Source organism: Styela clava, chromosome 12 (assembly GCF_964204865.1).
Source record: "Styela clava chromosome 12, kaStyClav1.hap1.2, whole genome shotgun sequence".
Taxonomy (NCBI): domain Eukaryota; kingdom Metazoa; phylum Chordata; class Ascidiacea; order Stolidobranchia; family Styelidae; genus Styela; species Styela clava.
Window position 1 is genome coordinate 14,471,190 of NC_135261.1, and position 14,344 is coordinate 14,485,533.

Here is a 14,344-nt window from a genome sequence, read left to right on the forward strand (position 1 = left end):
AGCAAAATATATAAAGTTACTACAAATTTTATCCAATGAAACAATATTCTTTGTTTTATTCGCGAACTTTTCAAAGGTATTTGCTATTATACTGTATATATACTACGTTGTCGAGTTTAAGACAATGTTAGGTAGTCATAACATAAGGTGATTATTAGTCACTACTCAGCTGCATTCAAAAGGCGGTAGACATAAACGGTAAAGTGTTGAAGGTACCGACTAGGTATTTTTCATATATTAGTACTCTAGATATAAACTCTGCATAAGTAACAATTTAATTAGTATATATGTATAATCCAAAACATATTTAAACTTCACCTGCTGTGTACCAGTATATCATAATCTTAATTGTCCAATAAAACACATAAAGACACAGATCTTTGAAAAAGTATAGCTTTTAATAGACTAATACTCAAAAATCTGAATTTGGGTAAATTGAAATTGGTTTAAAAAATCAAAATTAAATTCCGATTCCGAATCAGACAATAAAATTATTTGTAATAAGCGAAATAACTGAAATAACAAATTTACTCGAACGGTGTGTATTTGTCAGCAGAACCTTCTATCTCTAACTTAAACTCATTTATAAACCAATAGGTTTGTTTGTTTATTCATCATATTCTTTCAAGATAAACTCAATCTACGCATTGACCTGGAATGTCCTATGCGACTTATAACTTCGTACCTGTTCTCACTTCCTCATGCACTTCAAAACAATTTCTTTGGATTATCTTATAACCTAAATGAATTTCTGCAACAACAAACGTTTCATTTCGACATTCCGGCACGGCTTATTTTATATTCACTAAAGACTCGCAACAATCCTTTAATCGCTCGGTTTCTACCTTTTCATATGGTTTCGACCTCGCAACCAAATGGCTTTACATTCAATAACTCAAACCTATAGACAGTGTTTTGATATGTAAGGCCGATGAAAATACTTGTTTTTTAAACTCCAAGCAATTGCAGGTTTCTTACTTTGTTAGTCATAACAATTTGTCTATGACATGAATGGTAAGGTGATCACGAGCAGAGGTAAAATAAATTTAGCATGGTTTACGTTATTCGTGCATCAAAACCTGTATACTCCACGCTTGGTAAATAGTAAAAAGATATTTCCTATAGGAAAGTTGATTAAGACGTGGGTTCCTTCGTGTTGTAATCAAATTGTTACAGGCTCATATTTAAATTTACTTTCCGGTCGTTGCTAATATACATAAACCGACAACACAGTTGCTAATGCATCATATTTACAGTTTTGAAGACAAAAAGTTATAGTAGGAAATGCAGAATCACCGCAAGCACAATTACCTAACCAATGTATACCGAATGGTCATTTCGCGGTGATCCTGTCCATTATGGGAAAGTCATGAATATGTATATATATATTTTTTAAATTTTGCTTTGACTTTGTTGTGCGCGTTTGCCTGCATGGATGGCTACTAAAAAACGATTTGATTGATTGATTGAATTATTCGTGATTATTTTAAGTTACAGTTTTTAATCGCGATGATTTCGATAATTTAGGTCAATTTTAAGACGCAAAGAAATTTCAAAATAACGTAATACACGCATTTATTAACAGGTTCTGTGGTATTAATCATCCATGAGAACATGTAACCTATTTTAAAGGATTCAAATCCCGTTTACTAAGACCATTCAGAAAAATGTAAAATGCCATGAAGGTCCTAGAATAGATCCTCGGCTCTAGCTCCCTGAAGGCAACACGGCTTTCGCCACCAACTCAATCAATGTATGTCGCTGGAACAATCATATATATATGACTTACCATATTCCTTGTCCACGGTGTTAGTAATCAAGCAGTAGACTGCGTTTGAGTAGAGTTGTAGCTCATTATACGTTAACCGGAGAAAAATATCACTGGGCAACTGTATTTTACTAAGTAGCCTATGTGTTTTAGATAACGAAGAAATGTTGTCTTTCAATCGTGGGTTTACATTATTAAAATAGTGTATTTACCGATCAAAATCATATTAGAATTAAATGAATATATCGATTTAGATGCTGTATTTTTTTTATAAAAAAAAACAGTCCTCGCGAGCCAAAGCGATCAAAATATCGCGAGTTTACTTACTTTAAATTTAATAAACAACCAGAGTTTACCGTTCTAATCAGACTATTATTATGTTGCATGGGTGGCGTTCTTGTAAAGAAGATATATAAAGCCTTCAGTTATTTTAAAGTTAATTCCCGAGAATTACCGTTGTTTTTTGCGCATCTCGCGTTTATTGTCGCTTTAAATTATATTCTTTCGTGACAGATATTACTTGAAATCAAACCAGACACTGTGTGATGGGCAAGGAAATACATTTCCGCCGTGTTCTCTTATCTCACCTTTCTTGCGACACTTATTTTATTACGAATTGTTATATTGAGTTATTTAAAAACTTGCAGCGTGAGCAAGCTTAGTGACATCGTCAAATACCAACCAAGTCAGTCTAAGTTGGTATTTCGGGACCTACCTAAAAAAAAACTGGATTACGCGGCGTTAAGTCGGCTCTGCGTTTCGTCACTACTGTCACATGGCTGACGCTTGTAAACAGAAGAGTGTTTTTACTAAAATAAAGGCACAAAGCGTTAGAAAAAAGGTTTGAATTTCGGGATCTCAACCCCCAGTTGGAATATCTAGAAAAAAACTCAAAACGTTCCTTCATTAGATACAAATATATGCTAAAATTGTTCTGTGAGCCGCACGGAATGTATCAGCATGACAGAGTTTGAACCACCCTGGTCTACCTTATCAAAAAACTCCCGACTTTGCTGACCACTATATCGTTGAAATGCGATAGTGGAACCGCCACATAGTGTAAATAGTTCATTGGTACAATTGTTGAAGAGAATAAAAATTTTTACAAAACAAAAATGCATCAACAAGGTGAATACTAGAAACGAAAAAACAACAACAATTTAAGAAAACGACTCATAGGCCATTTCGTGTCCAATAAATAAGTTTCAGTGTTTATTTTTAGTAAAGAAGGTTAATATGATACTTGAAGACAAAAAATAAGCGAATATTTTGAAGTTTTAGTCGTTTGGTGAACTCGTAATATTTTAATAAATACCGATAAACTATAAAAAATTATGCTCTAAAATTTTTGTGGTGCCCCTCTTTGCTTGGTGCCCCAAGCACATGCTTATATTGTTTGATGATTAATCCGGCGCTGCTTAGAGGTAATGTCACATTCAAATCATGTGAAGTATTCCTGGCGCCAAGAAGATCTTCCGCTGTTGGATATATGATGTTGGTGTATACACTCCGATTCATCGAATACCTGAAAAATTTGAGACTATTGGTCTCAGTGTGAATATTGGTATGAACTAATCACGGCGCCACGGTTTCAGTTTTGAGACCTTATTTTACACCCTTTGGAGTTATTTCATTTTATATGATTATGGCGTCATTTATTTTGTGCTGAAGAAGTACTATAGTTTTATTTTATTTAATGCGCTTGATGTTTCCTGACGCGGTTACTTAATAAATAAGATCTTCGCCCAAGTTCCTAAACTTGCGATTGTATGCAAAGTAAAAGTTAATTTGTTTTCTGCACTTGTTACACTTCAAAATTTACCTTCAAATTTATTACAATCAACAGTCAGGATAAATGTTGAATAATCTGATGCAAACACGATCTTCGTGTTGCCATTTTCATAGGACTCAGCTGTGATAATAAACACATAAATCAAACAAATGTTTGTGTTACAAGTGGTCACAGTCGAAAGTAATTGTTTACTTACAGTATACAAATATTGAAGGGATTACATCATAAACAAGAGAGCTATGCTCAAATATATAGACACGTTACGCTGAAATTCACTGTGGTACGGCACGGTAACTTACCAGCAGGCTTGACCACGGAACCTGTTCGTTGATCAAGTGATCGATATATGTTTGCGGAATCGCCACATGGTGGCAAAGTCTGATGACGTCATAGCTCAAAATAAAAATGAATCTCATAAAGCTCACAGGAATATTTGAAATTAATAAAAGTGATAGCCTTCTAGAAAAAAATTCCATCTTTAACTACTGAAAATTTCAAAGCAATCGGTCCAGTAATCAAAGAGAAAAGCGACTTTTTAAAAACGTATCAAAGAACAAGAACAGGAACAATAAGCACAACGACTATATTGCGGAAACTGGCTGTATTCCAATCACAATGTTTGGTTGCATTAAAAAGTACTCCTATTATAGCGTTACAAACCCAGTGTAACGAACTGTCTTTACATATTATACATTATAGAAAATGTCTACATTACAAATGCAGCATGATTCCTCATGACAGCGAAATTACAGCACAATTATTTAAACAGTCGTGGGAAGAATATTTTGCTGACAAATCATCCTTTGCAACGTTTAATATAAAAACAACCAACAGCTTTTTTACCGACTTCTCTGTTGCAAAAGATGTCAATTTCAAGATTTCTTCCTGGATAATGAAGCCGCCGCAAATTGATACATCTCTAACGATTTATGGTACAACATGTTCACCAACAATACTTCAAACGTCATTTCTTGACCATATACACAAAAACTATCAAGACTATGTACAAGTATTTACTGACGGTTCGAAAAATCCATTTGGCGTAGGTGCTGCATATTATGTACCTCAAGCGAAAGTAGAGAAAAAACTTTAATTACATCATAAAAAGTATTAATATTCCGTTGCGAAAAAAGTTTGGGAAGCGCTAGCTTAGGGTAGGGATAGTGGGAGGAAGCCGCCAGCAATACTCTGGTACTAAATTATTCTCTACTGGATTTGAACCTGCCAATCCAAGCGGGGTAATCTCAGGTTAGAAATCAAGAGTAGTCCTAAGGCTTAGCACGATGCGACACTCAACGCAAACGTAGTCAACTGTAGTGCACTGGCTGACATAGATACTAAACACATTAATACACGTCTATACCCTTACGCTGGATGACGAAATCTCAGGATTGTTCTTTATGGCCGTACATATCTGTATCATGATCGCTTTTTACCAAGAGATCTACTGTAGAGACAGACTCAAAGTGCTTCATGCAGAACTAGAGTCTCCATGAACTAATTGTTTACTCAAAATGACATTAATAAAATTTAAGAAGCAGCAAATACATCCGAGTTATTAAATAGAGTAATTTCAAATCACTCATTAATATTAAGTAACAATTTGTTTTTGTTACGTTCTCATTGTGGGGCTCCGTAAATAACAGTCTACCTCTTCACGAGCTCCATGACACCAAATATGTGAATCAGTCGTTGTCGTCGGAATGCTCTTGTCCGGAGCAGTCAATTACCGTATTAACTTCACATAGAACCGTGATAAATGCTGTTGCTGATGTTATGTCTCTGCCGTTTGGTTTGGGCGGAGAAATTACCTTTACAGTAGGGCGTAGGCATCGGAACAACGTCACATTGTGACTCCACTTTTAAGGACATCGCCGGCACGTTATTGTATGAAAACATTCTTGACTGCAAAAGTCAATGAGCTAAGATTTGTACTTCAATTAAGAGAATGCATTGATATAACGCTAAACACGCCGTTATTCTTTCATTGGGTGGAAGGAAGGTTACATTTTTAATGACATCCACGTGCGCGTTTACTCGACAAATATAAACAGACGAATGTAATGGAAATGCTGGATTCTTTGTATTAAGCTCCCGTCACTGATGCAAAAATGTGAGATCTGAGATAAACGGTTCCATTACATTTGAACCCGTGTACATTTGAACCCACGTACATTTGAACCACGTACATCTGAACCCACGGCAATCGCACCTGCATACTATTGCACCTATGGAATTTTTTTGTTTTACGGATATTTGAACCCTTACTAACCCTAATCCATGGGTTTTAGCACCCGCATATAGATTGAACCCGCGGATATACACATGGGTTCAAATGCACATGATTCAAATGTAAGTGGGTTCAAATGTAGCGGAAAGTGGGGAAGGTTGGGACACTTTTTTTCTTTTTCACATTTTGAGTCCTTTATTCTGCACATACATATGACTTTGCGAGATTAATGCAGAGAGGGGTAAATGTAGTTTTTATTCAGCGACTAAGAAATTCCCTTGCGACACACATCTTACCACCAAAATGCTTTTAAAAACTTTTGTCAAGTGTTCCACTGCACCCCACTTGTGGGGCACATTCGGACAGACCTAGGGGCACAATGGGTCATTCTGTAAAAGTTCAACGAAGTATGCCCTTAAAAATAAGCAATCAATCAGCATAATCGTCTAAATAACAGGAAGGCCTCAAATTTGAAGATTTAAGATTTTTAAAATCAATGTTCAGCCGAAATATTTCAGATATTTCACCAAAAAATTCACTTACAAATTAAATTATTTTATAATCCGAATCCAAATCTGGGAATATTTTTGATTCTCGAATATATTTCATATTGGACCATGAGTCGAAAGATACCATAATGTTACATAAAAATATAACGCATCTCTAGGTCTCTAAGCACTTGTTGTATCAAACACTGTCGAATTGTGCCATGTAGGGCATGTCTCACTGAACCCCGGTCCATTGTTCCCCATAATCAACAAATATCTTCAGATCATCCCACGGCGAAATTCGGAAGGCACATCCACTCGACAACGTTATAAATATTTCACAGTGGACTGACTATAGCTGAAATATATCAGACGGTGGTTGATATATCAGACGTTGAAAAGACTAAGTTAGAAAAAAGAAAAAACTGGAACGGTGAAATTTTAGTTTCAACCCCCCAAAACCAATTTCACCTCAAAGCTTGCGTCGCTCTACCCGTACGCTGTCCGTTTGCGGGGACGTTGTAACTCACCGAAAGGCGGATTGAAACATCAAACCGCGGACCGGATTCCGAATATAGTATTAGTGTGAGAGCTGATTTTTCACTGTGCCCCATGTCCCAACGTGCCCCACCTTTCCCTACGGTCACCGAGATAAACACCCCCGAAAATAATATGGACTAGGTATTAACGATCAGAAAATGTATAAAGCAAATCCCAACCGTCCTCTTCATTCTGCAAATTTAAGATCACGCGTTAGAAACGTGATCGGCTCATAACGGCAACCTGGAGTAATTAAAGTAATCAGTTAAATAATTTGATTACAACAATCAGTTAGCTTTTTTCGTCAAATATTTGTGCGCGGGAAGCCACAAGCGACATCGCAGTCACAAATGTTTGTCGTAGGATGAGGTTTTGATTTTGATTTTGTTTAGGAAGTATGGATAAGCTGTCTGTTGGGTTATGACAGCGAGTTCGAAACAATATTCAGGTGAGCTAAATGTTCTTTATTAATATTGTTTTCATTGCTATTCTATTGCCTTCATTTTACTATTGTATAAGTGGTAAATTAGAGGTTTTCGGGCCTATACGAATTGGAATTATTAATCTAATACAGAAGTCTAGATTGGTGGGTGATTCTCTTTTGTATCGAACTCACTAACATCGGGTTCCATCGTTTTCTCACAACTGGTCGAACTTAAAAGCTATAAGGCAATACATAGACTTATCATATTAAGAAACTTAAACGTAATATACTGATATACGTCACTACGTAAGCTGCATTCCACATGGCAAGATTTACATGAATGTAATGCATAACTTTCAAAACTTTCTCAAATGTATCGCAAAATCAAGGGTTTATTAGAGATTCGACGTAGCCTTTTCACTTTCATATTTTATAGTGTTTAGGGGGCTCCCATAGTATTCGTACCAAGATGGCGCACAACCTGAACACAGTATGTGTATCTGCAGGTTGTGCGCCATCTTGGTACGAATACTACCGATCGCCGTGTATAGATTGGATCTTTCTACAAAGACCCTACTAACGTTCAACATAAGAGAATTAGTAATTATCCAGTTTAAGTTAGGAATGCAGATTGCACTGGAAATTCTATAAATCAGTCCTAACCCCAAATAGATAATTAGTAATATGTCATTTTAAAACGTGGCTGGAGCTTTGTGCAAAAGATCAGATAGAGCCCTACTCTTCATTTATTAAGCAAGAGAATTCTTCGACAGTTTGTTTAACAATATCTTAACTTTTTTTCAGATGCAAAACAATTAAAGGTTGAAGATTAAAAGACACAAAGTAACGAACGAGGAATAATACAAGTAAAATTCATTCAAACATTTTATTTGACTTTCGACGCCTATTCTATTCCTGCATACCACTGTTTTCTTATAAAATGCTAAACAATCAGATGCAAGCGCACCACCTCTCGGGTCTTGCAATCAAAGTCGGCATTGTTATGCCACTTATTTGATCTTGTTTTTTCCCTCGAAATTGAAGGTTTATATTTTCACAAGTTTTAATAATTGTCTTTCGAATCAAAAGTCCAAAAGAGTAAGACCCACGTTCACGTTTAAAATGCTAACGTATATTTTTTGCTTTGCAGTGTCTCTGTCAAATAGCATTTGTGTGAATTAACTACCTTAAAATGACATATTTGGCGCAACGAAATTTAGTTTAATTTAAATTTAGAATTGGCTTACACAAAATCATAACATATATATTGATTTTCAGCTTTTTGAAACACCGCTTGAAGGTTTACAGGACAATTTATCATTGTACCAAAAGAAATTCGTCAAGTGCCAGCTTTTCATCACTGAGTGAGATGAAGGCCTAGCAAGTCTGAAGATCAAGTATGTAATTAAATCATTTGAAATCTTTTCAATTTAGATATCTATAAATAAATGATATATTGTATTTTTTTTACGGGAAATCTACAGACAAATTATTACTTTCAATATATTGAGTATAAGCTCAGTTTTGGTTTGTCTGTCAAATGAAATTTTCTAAAAATTACAATTTCAAAATGTGTCCCAACTAAAATTTCCAAAAACGATACTGTATAAATTATATTCAACCAAGTGTAAACTTTTTGGTTCTTATCCCCTTGGTAAATATTCTAAGATATCATACCATCCATGTTCATAACTATAAATATAGAAAAATAAAAATATGTGTCATATTTTCCCTAATGTTAGTGCGGGTCACGTCATGTTATGCCTAATCACGTGTATTAGGGAGAGCTTAATTAATATAAACTCTCCTATATAATCTCTACTGAATGGTCTCTTTCATACGGCACTCACCGTCAATATAAGATAGAGCAGCTTGAAAACTCAGAATTCTTACTTTTTTAATTAGATATTAGGAACTTGGGTGTTCCTGCTCGATAACCAGTTTGGTTCCCCGCGACTTCCCTTCCCCAGTAGAAAACTGTGTAATTTTTTTTTGTCATGTATTTTATGATTGTGATACATTTTGCTGGTTGGAAAAAATAAACTTGACTTGACTTAATTTAATCGTGTATCTTACCCCCTTTGGTACTAGTTAACCATGACATTCGTATTCACATGTGTTTTGAACTGAAATGGCATTGTTTCCCATAACGATATTATATGAGTGGGTAGAATCAAGTGCATCAATATGCATCAATATAACCGGGAATCGTACACCCTTTAGTACTGGTTGACAATGTGATTTGTGTCTCAAACTAAAATTTCCAAGGTTACTATATACATGAGATCCCACCAATTGTAAATCTAGTATAGTCAGGCTATATCCCTATGCTAATAGCCTTAATAATCATACCGTCCCATGTTCATTAGTGTTCGAATCTGGGAATATATTCCTTATTTCTCTATAGTTTATTCCCTAGTTATGATCTATCATGTTCTTATATATATATATAATGTCTACAATGTCTTTGGCTGAAGTTATTTATAGACGTATATTTTCAGGTAGTCGCTGGGAAGGACAGACTATAGAACACTTGAAGGTAAAATATAACACACTAATAAATAATTCACTAGTTAAGATTTAAATAATGAGATACAACATAACACACTGACAGATCATTCCGAATAAGTAATTTTTATAATGTTGAAAATCTGCGAATAATTTAAGAATGAACGTAAATGAATATCAGTACAAGTTATCATCTTTGTATCTTTAGAATAAGCACAGCTTATCACAAGGGCGTGGGCAATTTTTTGAGGGGCGTAAAGATAATTAGAAACAAAAATATTTGTTAGATTTTATCTTTTCCACCTTATTTTTGATATTTTCATTTCTTAAATATGTAGCCGTATTTTCAACGTGCTTTCAAATGATTATAAATATAGTTTATATGATGTGTTGCAATATTATAACCTGACAGATCATTCCAAAGTAATGTTTGTAAATTAGGAGGAAATCTGTGAATAATTTGTGAATGAACTGAAAATTAATATTTTTATTTTATGTATTCAAAGTATAAGCATAGCTTCTCTGTGCTCCTGTCAAATTACATTTTCCGTAACTTATAAACTTAAATCTTAATAATGACATAGTTCGAACAACTATGTTTAATCAAATCAATATTATACAAAATTTACCTACATTTCATTATCTCGCATAAATTTCAGCTTTCTGAAACACTTCTTGGAAGCGGAAAAGACAGTTTATCATTACATCAAAAGACACGCGGAGGTATTTGTCCGATTATACATCACTGAGAGAAGTGGATGCATCGAGTCTGAAGAGTAAGTATGTTATTAAAATCTTTTGAATCTTCCTAATTTACATTCATCACAAACAAGTTAGAATACTATATTATAAAAATCGGTGAAGAGATAAATGATAAAGAGGTAAATCCGCAACCCAATTTCTTGATTGAAAAGCGGCATTATAAAATAATAAAACAAAAATCTAAAACGAAAGATATCACCATAGGTTTTGTTTTAGCAGTCTCGCAGCAGTTTGAAAACGCTTTTTAGACATTGTAAAGCACAAAATTTGGTGTTATGTTAGTATTTCTTTAAAATATATACCATAATAGTAACTGAAATCGAAACACTGTAAATTGTTCGCGCGATGTACCTTTTGTCTATTTTGAAACTAACTACCTATGAAACCGCATACGACTTTTTCTCGGTATGTGACTATATATAAAATAATAAATGCAAAATATATCGATCGCATTTTTTTGCAATAATTTAAATACAATCGTTCGTTTTTTGTCCACATCTTGGGATATTTCAAACGGTGAAACTTAAAAAAAAGAATCAGAGTGACAGGCCTGCGGCGGGGCGGAGTCGGTGTTGTTACACGTGGTTTCATTGTTCTTCATTTTATGTCCGCGGATTGACGCGGTAATTTTGAGTTGTAATGATTTTATATTGTCGTAAGTCGTCGCAACTGCAGGTTTCGTTGAACACAATTAAGCCATCAAATACCGCATTTTAAATATGTCCGCATCCAGGGGCGCAGTCAGGATTTTCCAACGGGGGTTAAGATGAAATTAAAAGAGTGCGCCAAAAGTGCAATTCACGACGACGTAATGCGTTTAATAAACTAAAATGTATGGTCGTTCACAGCGAAATTTCACAGTTACGTTGTAGCCCGTCTCTCTTTGCCTGCCGGTGTAGGCGAGTATTTTACAAGTCGTATTTCAATCATCGACTATTAATCCGTAGTCATCGGGTACCCGCATTTAGAAATAAAACATCAAAAATTCGGGAAAATTAATTTCAGAGAGAACTAAAACATTTCAGTAGTGTCATAATGGTTTATATGTACAAAAATACGCTCGCATGTAGCGCCGACCGAATGCATGAGGTGTGAAACTATTACTTGGAATTTATTGTTATGAAGTTAAATTTTTATTTTCATTCAATTATTATTTACTCGCGCCGTAATCAGGGGCGGGCAAAATCGTATGTTTGAATCGAGTTAATCGAATATTTTTAACGAACACCGAATAATCAGCATTATAAACGACATTAATTGGGATGTTGGCCGCCGAAACCACCGCCGTGACAATATATATATATATTTTTTTTTTCGAATTTTACTAGAAGACTGAAAACTCGTAACAGTGCGGCGTTTTTTATTTCATAATTTTGTCGTAATCGAAGGCCTCAGTTAAATATTCGTCACCGCGATCGTTTTGGCGGCCGACATTCCAATTAATGTTGTTAGACTATATCAAAGCACTTTTTTATTCACTAGTATATATTAATTATCACGGCGGATATCGTAGTTTTTATATTTCGGACATGATTGTGAGTTCACATCGACGAAGAGGGGCAACAAGTGCATTCGCATGCAATTTTATTATGATTTCTATCTTCTGTGTAGGATTTCTATCACAGTTTGTAAATTACAGTTCCAATTTTAAGCGAACAATATCATTCTTATTAACCCCGGGGTGCGATATTTGTGAAGCGGATAGTTGGACATTTCTATGCGTTTAAATTTGGATCGTGTCGGTGTTACTTTCGTATTAAATAATAATTAAAGAACTTCACAAATTGGTAATTACTACAATACTTGGTGTTGAGTGTTCACGTAACTCAGCTTTGGTGAAACACTTTTTTTTATTGATACTAACTACATGAATAAATCGGCAATACTGGTATTTCTACGTGGTCAAAATAATATTGTTTATGCATTTTTAATATAAGTTTACCTTTGCTTTACCTCTGTTAATAAGCATTCATATTTTTGTGATTTGTAACTCCGAAACTTATTAATGAAACTATATATTTATTTTCAGTTTTCTAAATCACTGCTTGAAAGAGTCATTGCATCAAACGGACGTTGTTATTAGTCTGGTGCCTCACGGAGTGAGATGGAAGCTTTTATATAGTGTAAAGAGTAAAGAGCAAGTATGAAATCTTATAAATCTTTCAATTCATATTTTTTCAGGTATGAACTGAAATATCATGTTAAATCCCGCTAGTCAGGAAGAATTGCAAAATTCATATAATGCAATGGTTTCCACCCGCTAGTTCACGGAAGATGTGCAGTTTTTAGCTGGTATGCAATAAATGTTTCTGCTGTGTTACTTTCGTTTGCACAATTCCCGAAAAGACGCGGGTTATGTTTACTTTTGGGCGTTCTCCCATCGTTTGACAAGTATCGAAGTATGCGGCAGTCCGCCAGCAATGGGGTTATAATACAGGTAATGGGGCAATTGCGGCTGCATTATTACAATTTGTCGGGCCTCATTTTATAGTATTTGTTGTATTCGTACTTTATGGGTTTATTTCGTTGCCATAGCGTTTTGTTAGTTTTTCAATAGTCTAGAAGAGTAGTTTTAAACCATGGTTCAATCGACTTTTTGTTTTTTGTTGGGGTAACAGGAGTTCGACGAGGTATCTTTAATTAAAACAGTTTTCTATTATGGGAATTTGTATCACATCGTCTACTAATTATGCAAATTTAACTACAGTTCATCTCAGATATTTAAACTTACACGTTCAACAACTTATAAATTAGCGTTGCTGTTTGTATAGCGTTGCGCAGTTGTAAGTTTTAGTGAACCCGTCATCTTCATGGATGTCGCGCGCTTTAGTGTTTGTGCTTATATGATAGTGGCTTTTGGTGCTTTCTGCTTATGACTTTGAAACATCTTCGATTGCTATGGCAAACCAAGGATTTTCAACCTGAATCTTTTCATTTTCTATAACCTTGCACAAAATTATGTTTCCCCTTTATAAAGTCTTAATTGGGCTCCTAATTTAAACCATCTGGTACAATGGGGTTTGGCGGGAGCTTTCAGGGTAGCGCAGGGGTTCGACAGGCTCGGAATGGTTAGGGTTTAGAATTTGGAAAATCCACGGTGTATTATTTTGTTTGATGTTGCCATATCACTAGAGCAGACAGGTACGAATAGATTGGTTTAAATATATATCCAATTCATATCTAATTTATCAAATTACATTTTCGGTCATTCATAAACCCAAAACTTGACATAGTTCATATAGTTCACATAATGCCATAGTTCGAAAAATTATTGGTACATTCAAATTTTAACCCACAAGCCGAAATTAGATCGAAATAATTAAATATTTTACTGAAATCAATCAATTTTTGTAAAATTTACAATCTTCGAATACTACATTGTGCCACCGCAAGTTTTTGTTGAATTAACTTTTTGGACACGTCAGTGTACATAACGATCGTTTCAATATTAATGTTGTTGTTCTTGTTAGTATTCTTCTTTTTCGTCATGATGAATCGTCATGATGAAATCGCTTTCCTTTTCGAATACTGAATCAAATGAGAGAAGGCTATTACTTTTACTTATTTTAAAAATTTGTGTGGACTTCAAGATATTCGAGTTTTTTTTGGGTCAGAATGAAAAATAACGACACCTTGTGACGTGTCCATATATTTGAGCACAGCTCTCTCGTTACTTATCGATTTTAATCGGTAAGTTTGTTGATAGGTATAGTCTGTTTGTCTGTTAGATGCACTCGATATCTCACGAAAGCGATATTGAATCTGCTCCAGATTTTGCATGTGCATTCATCATATGGCGTACCAGAAGTTGTCACTATGGAGTAAGAGCGCT

The 14,344-nt window shown here is 34.8% G+C and overlaps 1 protein-coding gene across 1 annotated transcript in view; it reads left to right on the forward strand.

The window, feature by feature from the left end:
- Nucleotides 1–14,344, forward strand: part of LOC120329618 (uncharacterized) — a 68,777-nt gene that overhangs the window by 18,349 nt on the left and 36,084 nt on the right. Inside the window, exons 2-4 of the mRNA XM_078118617.1 lie at nt 8,624–8,639; nt 10,410–10,526; nt 12,542–12,653. Of these exons, the coding sequence (XP_077974743.1) occupies nt 8,624–8,639; nt 10,410–10,526; nt 12,542–12,653 (245 nt within the window). The remainder of the gene's footprint in view (nt 1–8,623; nt 8,640–10,409; nt 10,527–12,541; nt 12,654–14,344) is intronic.